Consider the following 13,137-nt stretch of genomic DNA (forward strand, 5'->3'; position numbering starts at 1 on the left):
GTAATTCAGTGCTGGATTAAAAATTGGCTGCTGTTTCTTTCAGCTGTAAATAAGAAAAAAAGTGTAAAAACAGGAGGGGGACTGACTTTTTATATGGTCTGATGCGATAGGACAAGGGGGAACTAAACTAAAAGAAGGGAAATTTACGTTAGATGTTGAGAAGAAATTCTTTGCTCAGAGGGCAGCGAGGCCCTGGCACTGCTGCCCAGAGAAGCTGTGGGTACCCCATCCCTGGAGGTGCTGAAAGCCAGGTTGGATGGGGTGACATATTGTTCTGAGCTGATGGGGACAAAGCAGCCCATGGCAGGGGGTTGGAATTGAATGGGCTTTGTGGTCCCTTTAAGTCTAAGTCATTCTATGGTTCAGCAATAGCATTGTTCTTTTTTCTTAGGGTATAACTACATGGGAAACATCTTCACTGTAATCGGAAACATTAGTATTTGTTTTTAAATGAATTCAGAATAGGAGGAACAGTCTTTATGTAAACATATTCCTATAGATATTTGATTAAACACTTGGAAATTAAATAGCATTTTGTGCTTTATTAATTAAAAGATTGATTTGAATATTTCTGATGTTTTCACAGATAGCGTTGTTGCTAGGAATTCCAGACCCCTGGACAGAATGCCTAGAGAAAATTGTTTGATAAAGGACAACAAATGAGTCAACGGCAGCTGTAAGATTGGAACTCCAAGTTCTCGCTTCCCGGTTTTGTTCTGAATCATGAATAATCTTGTAGCAGCTAAAAGGAAGGAGGTCAGTAACAATTTAATTACGTTTAGGCTTCTCGTATTCAATTCTATGCTTTCTAAAATCTATTAGTTTAAAACTGCTGAAAGACAGAAATAATCTGATTTACACAGTAGAAATACAAACCGAAAATTAAATAGAAGTATTAATATGCAGCAAAAGGAACAGATGGTGAGACTGTTACTTTAAAAATGAGATTAGGAGGTTAGTTCTTAAGCCTCTCCTATCAACGCGATGAGGGAGCCCCTCACAGCAGCTGGCTGTGGGAGCTAGCAGCAGCGGGTAGCACTGAGCTCTCACTAGGGCCTTTATGCAGCAGTCACTGTGAAATTCATTACGTTACAGCAACGTGTAGTTCAGGCCTTGTTGTATAAGCCACAAGAAGAGTAAGGTTTACATGTTTCATTCCAGCACCTATTCGTTCTCAGCTCACACAGCACTGGATAAGACCTCTGAGATCATTGTGTCTAACCATCCCTCTGTCACCACTGTTCACTAAACCACGTTCCTAAGGACAACACCTCATGTTTTAGGGTGGGGATGCATTGGCAGTTGGACTAAGTCATCTTGGAGGTCTTTTCCAACCTCAGTGAATCTACGATTCCACAGGTCTCCCTCAGGTGCACTGGTACCATATCTGTAAATACGCCCTGCAGTGTTTTTCCAAGCGTCAGCGCTGGGTTTTAGATGATGATTGGCAAAAAGAATCACGAGGAACTTCTAGGAAGAACATTCACGGTTGTTTCCAACCGTGACTTAGAACTGCAACTCCAGTACAGCTTAATGACTCTGGAAACCGAGAAATCAATCAGAAAAACATTCACCATTTTGCTTTGACCCTAACATTTGGACAAGCGCGCTTCTCGGCCCTACGGCCGCCACAACGATACCGCCCCCAGCCCCGGAGCACTCCGCGCCGGCTCCTCCGACGGGCCGCGAGGGGCGGCCGTGAGCCGCGCCACGTGACGCCGCCGGCAGCGCCGGGCCGTGGCCACGCCCCGCGGAGGCAGCGAGCGAGAACGGCGGCGGCGGCGGCTGGGAGGCAGCGCCGGGCCGGCGGCCGCGCCACGGCGGGCTGCGAGCGGCGGCGGCGGGGTCCGAGCCGGGGGCGCGGCGCGGGGCAGGATGTCGCGGTCCGTGCTTCAGCCGAGCCAGCAGAAGCTGGCGGAGAAGCTGACCATCCTAAACGACCGGGGCGTCGGCATGCTCACCCGGCTCTACAACATCAAGAAGGTGCGGGGGCCCCAGCGGGGAGGCGGGGAGAGGGACCGCCGCGACCCCCCCCGTCCGTCCGTTCGGCCCGCCGCCCCTCTGGGCCCCGGCCACCCGGCGCTCCTCCCGCCGCCCCCCGCCGCGCCGCGGCCTAGCTGCGGGGCCCGAGGGGCAGGGCAGGGCGGCGAGGGGAGGAGAGGGCAGGGCAGGGAAGGGGCGGGGGGCCCCCGGGCGCTCCCGCAGGGCCGCGGGGGCCGGCAGTACCTGACGGCGGGCGGGCCCGGAGAGTGCAGGCCGCGGGGCCTAGGCCACGGGCCGCTCCCCGTGAGTCAGGCGGCGGCCCGGCTTCCCCGCGCCGCTGCGGCCGGCCAGGGCTTCGGGTAAAATTAGCGAGTTGGGATCCGCGAGTCGGCGTTGCTTAGCGGCTCGGGCGGGAGACGGAACCAGGAGCTGACGCGGGTGCCGCGACCGCCCGCCGCCTCCCCGAGACGCGGCCCGGCTGCCCGTCCTGCGGCGGAAATCCCTGCCTTGTGCCGGTGCTCCGGCTGCTCGCCTGGCCTTCCCGGCTCGATTTTCCCAATGCGAATGCGTGATCAGGAGGAACGCGTTTGTATAATCCAGTTCCAGCACGGAATTTTGCACGTGAACTTATTTTATGGGAGAGTTTTTCATTTTTTGGAGGAAACCTCTCTTCTCTGCTGAAGCAGCGAGCACACCTTTGCAGACTGAGTGCATTAGAAGGCCTGTGCTGTTCCCCGTGCTGTGTGCTGCTGTGGTGTTTGGGGGCTGCAAAGAAATCTGAGGTCCAATGAAGTTCTGAGGAGCTGGTCGTCATCTGTCTGTGAGTTAGTTGTAGTGAGTGAGTTGTGTTGTAGCCCTGAACCCCTTTCAGGTGGGAGACATCCTGTCCAGTGCTCTGTCCAGCAACCATGCTCTGGGAGCGGCGTGAGCTGTCGGCAATCCCACGCACAGGGTTGGTCTTAATTGGCTGTCATTTGCAGGGGAAGAAAGTGACTGTAGTATTCAAAATCAGTGTTAATCCCAACCAACAGCAGTACTTGATGTGCAGTTGTTGTTTCACTAACATCGACTCATCTAACCAAAGTATTGCCAATTTATATCTTCCGGAAATAGAAATGGAACTCCTTTTAACTTGCAGTTTTATGTGTCAGAAACTTGCTGCTACTTATTAATGGCAGTGGTGTAAGTGTACTTGTAATGCAAAGCAGAATTTCTCTATTTATGGGGAAAAGCATCCAAATGTTGAAGTCATTTGTGTGTGCGCTTTGAGAGGCGTGTTGGCTGAAAACTGGTCCAGTAGGATTGTGCCTGAGCTGTGCTGTGTAGGAAGGAGGCAGGAAAAGGTGAAGCATCTCTTGGCGTAAAGCTGTGCCTTAACGAGCGTAAGGTTGTGCTGCGATTACTGGTTTGGAGATGCTCATGGTAAGCAGCATGGTGCCTTTGGATGTGTTTCCGTCAGCGCATTTGGTGGAGGGAGTCCTGGGTGGGTTGGTCCATATGGCATTGCTGTTGGTGCAGTGATGCGTGCGGATGGGCTCTCAGTGTGGGAACAGAAACACTGGAGGTGACAGCAGGTTTTCCTGCAAACACCGTGAACGGACTCAAAAACTGCGTAGGTCTCAGCACAGAAAGAGGAGGTGAATCCAAGTGACTTGGTGACTGAGCAATGTAGAGCTTGGCAAGTCTGGAGACAAGCAGATAGAGCACTTTGTATTCAAATGGTGCACTGAGATACAAACGATTATTTTCTTAAGCTGCAGTAAGTACTGGTTGATGGTGGTAGCTGGCTGGCTCTGATGGTGTGGCCCAGAAGTCATGTTTGTGTTTCGTCCCTTCAGACTGGTTTCTGGCTTCTTGGAACCTTTTCTTTTTCTTTGTTTTCCCACTTTTTCCCTCTTTGCAAGCGGTTGGTTTCAAAACTGCTGCTAAGGCTTCTCCTGGCTTCCTCCGCAGAAGACAATATCAGATCTCTGGTTTGCAGAGAACTGCACAATATGCGGTATTGCGGTTAAAGGAAGTGGCTGAGACTCATTTGAATAAGGGGAAGTGAGAGCTGCCGCGCTCATCACTGCTGTGTGGACTGCTAGAGATGCTGGTGAGGGAGCTGAGATTTTAAGGGATTAGGATTTTCCTGAGTTACAGAAATTGGAAAAAACAACTCCATAGTTACACTTGCTTTAAAAAAAAAAAAAAAAGAAAATAATCAATTTTGATCTCGTTTTCCTTATAGCTGTTAATTGTTCCTCACTTCCTGTTTGCTGCCTGAGCCGCAGCCTTCTGAAATGGTTTATGATTCTTTTTAAAGGTGGGATATCTGAACACACGATTTTCTGCCTCTTTAGGAGCGGTATGGAAAATATGAAATGCAGAGTTACTGAAGTAACGGTGGGTGGTGAGGCTGAACTCCTACTTGATCTGTATGGAGGTGGAACTTTTTATAAGGAATGACATTGCGTGCTGCTTTCAGCTGTTTTTAGCTGCCTATTGTACTGGGACCAGCATCAGTCCTGAATTTGGAAATGTTATCACTGCAGTTTCTCTCCTGTTTTGCTCCTTGTGCTTTTAAAATGTTTATCCTCAATTGTACAGGCTAACAGTTGTCTTGTTGCTCTTGCTGTTTGTACCTACAGCCGTGTCTGTAAGTCAGATACAGCATTTTTCATGCTATCCTGGCTCAGGTGAAACTTGAATGCTGTTGTTAGTGCCAGAGCAGACAGAGATGGTTTTGGTATGCTTTGTGTGATGCTGCAGTATTGTAAAATTAAAATCAGCGTGGTGTTGAAGAAAAAACAAAACTGTATGTGGGTCTGCTTTTGTTTGTTTATAAACTACTTGGATACCAGAAAGTATTTGCAGTCAGAGATTCAGTGTTGAAATAGCAGAATCATAGACTTTGAGCAAATCGAGAGAGTGTTGTTTTGATGGACGTCAGAGCAACACTACTTAGAGCTAAGCTGTTTGGGATGAGAGGGTTTTGAACTATTTGGAGTACGCTCCTCAAAAACAGTGAGTGTTACTTGGTGCTAATGGCTTTGCAAGCAGTGTCCTTCTGTTATTTACAGTACAGGTTTTAAGTTTGTATGCAAAACTTATTTCTTAAAATGTCTTTAGTGCAGCCTTCTTTTGGCTGTCAGACCTCCTGTGATTGCGTGGTACCTGGAAATGAGAACCTAGAGCAGACTCTTGGATTAGATACCAGCTGCGTAACCAAGCTGAAGGCTTAGGTCAAGGGCAGAATAAATCCTCGTCAAGGCTTTAGTTGGCTTTGTCTTTGCCATTCTAAACTAAGATCTCAAGTTTGGTCCCAGTCCCAGCACCGTACAGCATAATAATAAGTCAGATATGAGATTACTTAGGTGATTGATTATTTGTTGGTTAGTAGTTTAAAGATTTAATTTGGGAATAGTGTATTTGTACTTATCTTAAAGGTGTTGCTTGTTAGCCATTTTAAAGGCCAAATGAATACTTTTTTCCTGGTTATCTCCTGCAGCAGTTAAATTACATACTATTTATGAAAGAGCAACTGTGCTGTGAGGGTAAAGAAGGACGGCACCAGTTCTCCTGTGGTAAAATGATGAGAAGTTGGCTGGGTTGGCTAAGGCTGCATAGAGGGCAGACCCTCGCATCTCCAGCCTTTCACTCTGGTCGTGAGACTAGGGTGAAGGAAAAGATCCCAGGAGCTCCAGAATTGGACTGGAGAGGACTTGACGAAGTCTAAACATTGATGAGAAAGTTGTAAGCCAGTCAGTGAAGTCTGCTCTTCTGCTCAGGCACTGCCATGGCTTTTTTGGAAAAGTGCAAGAGCCTTCAAAGCGACTGGCAAGCATGGAGAAGTTCCCGAACTACAGAGCTCTGAAACTTGGAAGGGTGTAGAATTAGATCACCCTTTGGACCCTGAGCTCTAAGAGGGCTGCAGAGCATTGAGCTGAGGGGAGAAGCTCACTGCTGATCTTGTTCTGAGTTGTAAGTTTGATATTGGAAGGAGCAGATAACATCTTCAAGTCATCAGGAAGTGACTTAGGGTGGGGTAGGGCTGTTTTTAGTGCTTGATTGATATTAACAGTTCTTTAAAGGTTAGGACAACAGTATTTGTTGGTGCATTTGTGTTTGTAGCCTTAGAGGAATGGTCCAAAATACTGTCCAGCTGGTAGTCAGGAGAAAACAGCAAACAAACTTAGGATCCATGCTGCCAAGGCAGAAAAGCTACTTGCTTTTCCCTGGAGGCAAATACAAACTGATGGTATCCTGTGACTTTTTTTTTTTTTTTCCAGATTGAATATTCCAAAAAGATTCCAAAAAGCAATTCATGTTGTCAAGAGACATTAAGCTTTTAAATACAGTACTGAAATATCCCATGATACCTTCTCAAATATACAGAAGGAAATCTAGATGGGCTTATGCTTGCGTCTCAATGGTAGGCACCTAAAATTATTTTGCATTGTCTCTTAGAGGCATCCATGCTAGTTGCTTTCCCCTGCCTCCCAGTTGCTCTTTTTTTGCCCTGCTGCATGCTGAAAAAAGCAAGATCTGTTTTTGTTGCAGGTGATTTCTGAGATCTGTATCGAAGGAGATGTAGCTGGAGAATCTAAACAATCCATGCTATAGAATCGAAATGGAGAGGATGTTCCCATTGCCCCGTGTTTTTTTATCATTGGTACTTTATAAATTACAATCAAGGAAAGTGTTGTGGCAGTGAAACTTCTTTCCATTTTGTTTTTTGTTTCATCTGCCCTATATTTGAGTAATAGACCCGAGTGCTGATTTAAATAGGCATTACAAACACAAGAAGATAATGTGGAGTTATGTATACAGGTAGTGTCAAACCAAGCATGTTTCTTTGATCAGTGAGATGACAGGTCACTCTCATCAGGACAATTTGGTAGGTATTTTGCATGTTGACCTTAGCAAGGCTGCTGATGTTACCTCATCTGATTGTTCACATAAACAATCTCAGGAAATAAGGTCTGTATGAAATTGTAATTATGAAAGCAGATGGGTAACCATGTTAGGGAAAGGTTATGAAAATGTCCTTGTTGGAGTGTAGCCCTACAGCATCTCCCTGGGCTGTGTCCTAGCACTGCTCCAGCCAGGCTCTGCCTTAACAGCTGTAGTGGCAATGCTAAGTCACAGCCTGAAGCAGTGATTGAGCACCTGGTGGGAAGGCAGGGCCCACCCAGCAGAGCTCAGGTGCATGCAATGAATCTGATTGACCAGAAGGGTTGGAACCCGGATCCGTCCCTTCTTGGTCTCATTTCAGGGTTGGTAGTGGAGGTGAGGGGGTCTCCTGCTGGAGGCCCCTGTCTGCCTGCAGCCTTCTTAAGGTAAGCAGCTCTTTTCATTCATTTTTGTAAGCGTGGCTGCTTCATTTGTGCTCGTTCTCATTTGCTGTAGCCAGAGACTGTGCCACCCTGGTGTTATTGTGGTACTTTCCATCCCATTATGGCATTATAACAGCCTAGGTGATGAATGCAGCATGCTTATTAAATTTTTAGGTAGCAAACTGGGAAGAGCTGCAGAAATAACGAGGAACGTAGTTAGAGTTTAGTTGGAACCTAAGAGGTTGTAGGTATACCCAAACAAATTTTGTGGGTAGCTGAGCAAGCACAACTGTAAGTCAGTTTATGCTTACTGAAACGTGAAATAGAAGGTAAAGAGTAATGAGGGGGCTGGTCTGCAGAAAATAGTTGGGAGAAGCAGAGGAAAACTTGGGTCAACTAGGTTTAACTGCTAGAAAAAAAGACAGATTTGATAAAGGTGTGAGTAGGTATGTGGCATGCATTGAGACTCACCTGAAAAATAGCAGTTTCAACACACTCTTAAAGAAGGATGTGGACAAAATGGAGGCAATCTGAAGAACGATGTGGGTGGCCTGGAACGAAGAGAAATTGATCCACTAAGCGATGAATCCTTTTAAAAGTAGGTTGTGATGTTTGATACGAGTTTTCCAACATTTCAGACTACTGCAGGGCAAAGAGGAATACCTTGTCCAAGTCAGCATGGCTACAGAATGTGAAGTGGTGAATTAGATTGTAGCAAGAAAAATATAGCTAAGGTCTTAGAACATTCTAGTGATAAAGATGACTGAATAGTGAAACAAGTCATCTCGGGATGCTTTTGAGTTGACTCTATTGAAGGACTGATTTGATAGATACCCCCTTGAAAGCAAGAGAAATGCAGTTGATCCTACTTTGGACAGGGAAAGTAGGGTAGGCAAGTTCTCAAGGCCTATTTCTAGCTTTGTTTCTTCAGATTTCACATGAGATTACACTCGATATGTTGGATCTTTGAGTTTAATTTAAGTGGATGCTCTGTGGTTCAATGCACGGTTATGAGCAAATAAATCTGGACTAGGACGGTTAGATTTTAGCCATCAAAATACTAAGCTGTAATTTGTCCTTGTGTGGTTGGCTGATGCTTGGGTATCTTTTCATAGCTGTTAAAAGGGTTCATTCACAAAGATCGTCTGGGACAAGCTAGTTTATTATTGAACTCAAGCTTCCTCAAAACCTGAAGTGCAGCACAGCGGCCATGGTAGGTCAACAGAAGTAGTAATGGAATGTGAACTGCTTCCTAATGCACTCAGCTTTCAAAGCAGTTACTCTTGGATTATTCACCTCTCTGTTCTCTGTAGTTTTATTTTTTTCAAAGTCAGAAATTGTCAGTTGGTAATCTCATTACTTTTAAATGCATGATGTAAATGAGAAATACATAGCGCGCTCTATGCTACAGAAACATGGAGTTAATAAGGAGCTTGTCTCCTTGAGTATTTCTTTGCCATTTATTATTTAGTATAATTCTGGAGGATGTGCAACCACAAACCAAGCGTTTAAATTCAGATCTATTTTAGGGAGAAGTCTTTAATGTCAGCATCAGGGAAGAAGAATGGTTTTTACTGCACATGCCTTTTCCGGGTGTCAAGAGAATGTGCTATAGTGATCTGTAGATGATACAGGAGTTTTTTCCTCTTTTTTAATACTAGACATCTTAGCATATTTCTTTTTATTAATGTATGTTACTGGCTAAGGAAATGACTTTTTAAAAATACCTATTGTAGTTGAAATTGCACCTATTTGCTTGTTAAATGTTTTTAATGCAGATTCATTCACAAATGAAACTTGAAAGCAAGGTGATTCATTGATTGTTTCAGTATATATTGTTACCAGTGAAGCTGCTCAGCAGTATTTTATCTCAGGTCTGTAGTAGCAGTGAAATCCTAAGTATAAAACCTCGTTAAGCTACTGCAGTATATGACTTATTTTATCATAGTCTACTGATGTTGACAGTTTGAAGGATGAAAATAGAAGAATACTGATTCAAGCAATAGCTCTCTTCTGGCTCTCTTTCTTTTTTCATTGGGCAATAGCCCTGTTCATCATTTGGAATAGATGGGGCTTAGCACCAACAAGAAAGGTATAAAAGCTGTTTCCATATTCCAGTAACTTAGAGCTACATCACGTAACTGAAGTAGCATTTGCCAGTGCTCCTGAGGATCCTGCAGGTCTGTGCAAAAGGCTGGAGTGAAGTGTAGCTGTTACAAATGGAAGATTGTGCCCTGCACACTGTGCCGTGCTACTGGCTTTTGACAGTGATTGTGCCTGCATGTGAGCTATCATGTCACATCACCTGGAGCCTGCCCTGTTTAATGATGACTGGGGTGAGGAGATTGGGTGCATCCTCAGTATGTTTGCAGCTGGCACCAAGTTGGGAGGAAGTGTTGATCTGCCTTACAGAGCCATCTGCACAGGCTGGGTGGCTGGGATGAGACCAAGTGCTGGATCCTGCACTTTGGCCGCAACAACCCAGGCAGTGCTTCAGGCTTGGGGTGGAATGGCTGGTGGACTGTGTGCAGGAAATGGACCTGGAATTGCTGGTTGATGCTCAGTGAAATGTGAGGCAGCAGTGTGCCCAGGGGACCGAGATTGCCAATGGTCTCCTGGCTTTTATCAGTAATAGCCCTGCTAGCAGGAGCAGGGAGGTGATCATCCCTTTGTATTCAGCTCTGGTGAGGCTGCACCTTGAGTACTGCACTCAGGTTTGGGTCCCTTGCTACAAAAAAGCCGCTGGGGCCCCGGAGCGTGTCCAGAGAAGGGCATTGAAGCTGTGATGATCTGGAGCACAAGTCTTCTGAGGAGTGGCTGAGGGAGCTGGGATTGTTTAGTTTGCAGAAGAGGAGGCTCACGGGGGACCTTATCGCTCCCTACCACTACCTGAAAGGAGGCTGTGGTGAGGTGAGGCTTACCCTCTTCTCCTGTGTAACTAAAGATAGGTCTAGGGGTCATGGCCCTGCGTTGTGCCAGGGGAGGTTCTGGTTGGGTATGAGGAAACATTTCTTCCTTGGAAGAGCGGTAATGCGCTGGAATGGTCTGCTGGTGGTTGAGTCAGCGATGTTGGACGTGTTACAGAAACATTTAGATGTTGTATGAAGGGATGTGATTTAGTGGGAAATATTAATGGTAGGTGGATGGTTGGATTGGATCTCAGGTCTTTTCCACTCTTAATGGTTCTGTAATTCTATATGTACGGTAGTTCTGTCCATAAATCTTTTTTGCCCTTGTCCAACATCTGATGTCCTCAGCTTGGCAGTACAGAGTTAGGCTTTGATTTTTGCAGTGATAACTCCAGCTGTACTGTGGCAAAAGGTTTTTTTGGCGCACCTCTTAGCATTGGTGTTCTGTGGTACAGGGACAATTATACTTGTGGTCCTTGGTGTTCTCTAGAGACTACTTAACCTTCAGTGTAGATATTAAGCATGCAGTTGCTCACTGCTTTCTTGTTGGCTGCTGCTTATGCAGTGTAGTCTGAAAGTGAAGCCACATAGTATTCATTGTTTCCAAAGTGACACTTGTGTGGAGGAATGCTGTAAGCTTCAAGTGAAGAGGAGTCTGAATTTTGTTTAATAATGTAGTTTCCAGAGGGAGGAAAATGCTGCTTTAGTTCAGAATACGTGGCATTGTAAATCACTTGAACAGTTTATGTGACTTCATCTATCTAGTCTGTTTTGATGACCTATGCGTATGATGGCGAAGAAATGTTCTGATTAATGACTGTGAGCTATAGAAATTGGCTTGTTCTTGCTAGGGTTGAATGCACAGAATCGGATCAAGAAAATTTGCTTCCTTGGTTAAGAGCTTGTTGTAGGAGGGTTCTAAAGTACTGTGGAAAGAAATGAAGCCTAGCTGGGTAGAAATCCAGCATCTGCGTCCTCCCTAGTGTTGTTTTTTAAATAGCGATGCAGACTAGTCTCAGTGGTAGTTCTGCATCGGCTTTTTCATCACAACTGCTTGACAGCTGTTTGGTAATGTTCAAAAGAACTGGGAGGTGTCTGCTGGGAGATTCTTGTGGTATAGTATGCTGAGCTTGAAGGGGCTGGAATCCCCTAGCTTCAGAGAGCTGTATTCCACAAATGCTGTGCTAGCAAGTCCATATAAATTCTGGAGTTCTCAATGCTCAGATACATAGCCTTGAAATGTAGGTTTGTGGAGTTTCTTAGAGGTGGGATTTAGGGTTATGTAAGTAATGGTTTAAAGCTCTTAGCATGCTAAAGTTTTCTTCCTGCTCTTTGGATTAATCTTATGTCATTTATTAGGAGGCAGAATTACAGGTGCTGTACGTGTAATATTAGCAAATAAGCAGTGGGAAGGAACAAAGCTGTGTCTTGCGCTCTTGGATGTCTGCAGGGATTTGCCTCTTAGGCTGCGAATAACATTTGTCATTGCTGGGAACCAAGTTGCTGAAACCCAGTGAGGATGTTTGTGTTTGTGTTTTCCGAGGGCTGTTTCCATGTGAAGAAGCTGCATGCAAAGGCCTGCTTGGAACGTAACTTCTAGTAAAGTAAACCTTCATTTTATGGGAGAAAGGCCATCCGGTGCTAGGAGGCAATGAGAAATAGCATACGTGGAAGTACTTCTTGAAGTCAGGCTGAGAAACTTAGGGAAGGTGGTGGCAGGACTAAGAATTTTTACCTGTGTGAGTGCAAGTGCATCGAAATATAATGGATACACATGCGTGTTGGCTATTGAGATCCTTCCTTAGTTTGTAATCACTTTGCTAGAGAAAGCTACATGTGTGGCAAGGATACCAACTTCCATTAAGCTGATACAGATTTTTAGGACATTTGTGGCTTCTGGTTCCTTAAGACTTCATAAAGCTGAAGCGTGAGTTGTTCAATTTCTGACACTTGTAATTTTTACTTTAGAAATAGAGTGAAGACTTTGAAGTGTGTGTGGAACAGACCTTTTGTGGCTCGCGTTGTTTGCTGCTGTGAGAATACCGAAGCAACCATTTTCATACCTCATCAGTGACGTGGGCGCTGCTGAGTTGGTGGTGGTTATCGATTCCTCTTGGGATGTTATGGATGGAACCTTTTGATGAAGTTTAGTATGTGTTGTGGAAAAATTAGCAAATGTCAGAGTGTAGATGTTGGAGTAGTTCGTTAACATGCATTTTGATGGTCGTGTGCTGCAGGCAGGAGTTGTAGAAACTTACAATAATGACTTTTGTTTTGTTTTTTTTTTCTTGGCTACCGTTTCTTTTTCAGGTATGTAAAACTTCACTGAGTTTCTCTCCTGTTTTTCCCTTGTAGATGCATGTGATGTTGAACTCGTTTTTTTTCCTTCCTTCCCGAACTTACGTTTGAAATTACTATTAGAAGTTACGTGTTTCAGCTTGTACTTGAACTGTGCGCAATAGTAAAATTCTATTAAGTACATGTAAACTTGTTTGTGAGTATCAGAATAATCTCTATCCGCTAGAAAGTGTGCTGTCTGTAGTAACAGATGGTCGTAATGTTCTCTTGGATGTAGGTAATAGTGTCTTAGCTCACTTAAATGTAACGTATTGTAGAATTTGAGTCAATTGTTTATGTGTAATTTTTCTCTCTTTCTATTGCAATGCTTTCCCAGCAAGGACAAGTTTGGAAGGTTTGCAAAGCTTTTCACCTTCCCTTTGCCCGCTTGCCCGCTTTCAGAACCGGTCTCATACTCCATGACTTCTGTCTTCTACGGTCTGCAACTCAGCCATAGAATTGGATGTGGAAGAGTTTAAACGAGCTGTCATTCAAGTTCACTATGTTGCGTAGAAATGCGTAGCATGTAATTCAGTTTTGCATGTGACACGAAAATCCCTCTGAGGAGTGTAAAGCTAAATACATATTTG

At 45.0% G+C, this 13,137-nt stretch overlaps 1 protein-coding gene across 9 annotated transcripts in view; it reads left to right on the plus strand.

Moving 5' to 3' along the window:
• NCKAP1 (NCK associated protein 1) overlaps window positions 1-13,137 on the plus strand; it is a 66,605-nt gene that overhangs the window by 11,360 nt on the left and 42,108 nt on the right. For 2 of the 9 annotated variants that reach the window (XM_048953575.1, XM_048953574.1), the window contains exons 4-5: window positions 587-756; window positions 12,885-12,902. In XM_048953575.1, coding sequence (XP_048809532.1) covers window positions 724-756; window positions 12,885-12,902 — 51 coding nt within the window. In that variant the 5' untranslated portion in view covers window positions 587-723. Of the gene's footprint in view, window positions 1-586; window positions 757-1,825; window positions 1,984-8,495; window positions 8,515-12,457; window positions 12,521-12,884; window positions 12,903-13,137 lie in introns of those variants that run through there. The other 7 variants (XM_048953568.1, XM_048953569.1, XM_048953570.1 and 4 more) reach the window with 5 other exon arrangements.

The sequence above is a fragment of the Lagopus muta genome, chromosome 8 (genome assembly GCF_023343835.1).
Source record: "Lagopus muta isolate bLagMut1 chromosome 8, bLagMut1 primary, whole genome shotgun sequence".
Lineage (NCBI taxonomy): Eukaryota > Metazoa > Chordata > Aves > Galliformes > Phasianidae > Lagopus > Lagopus muta.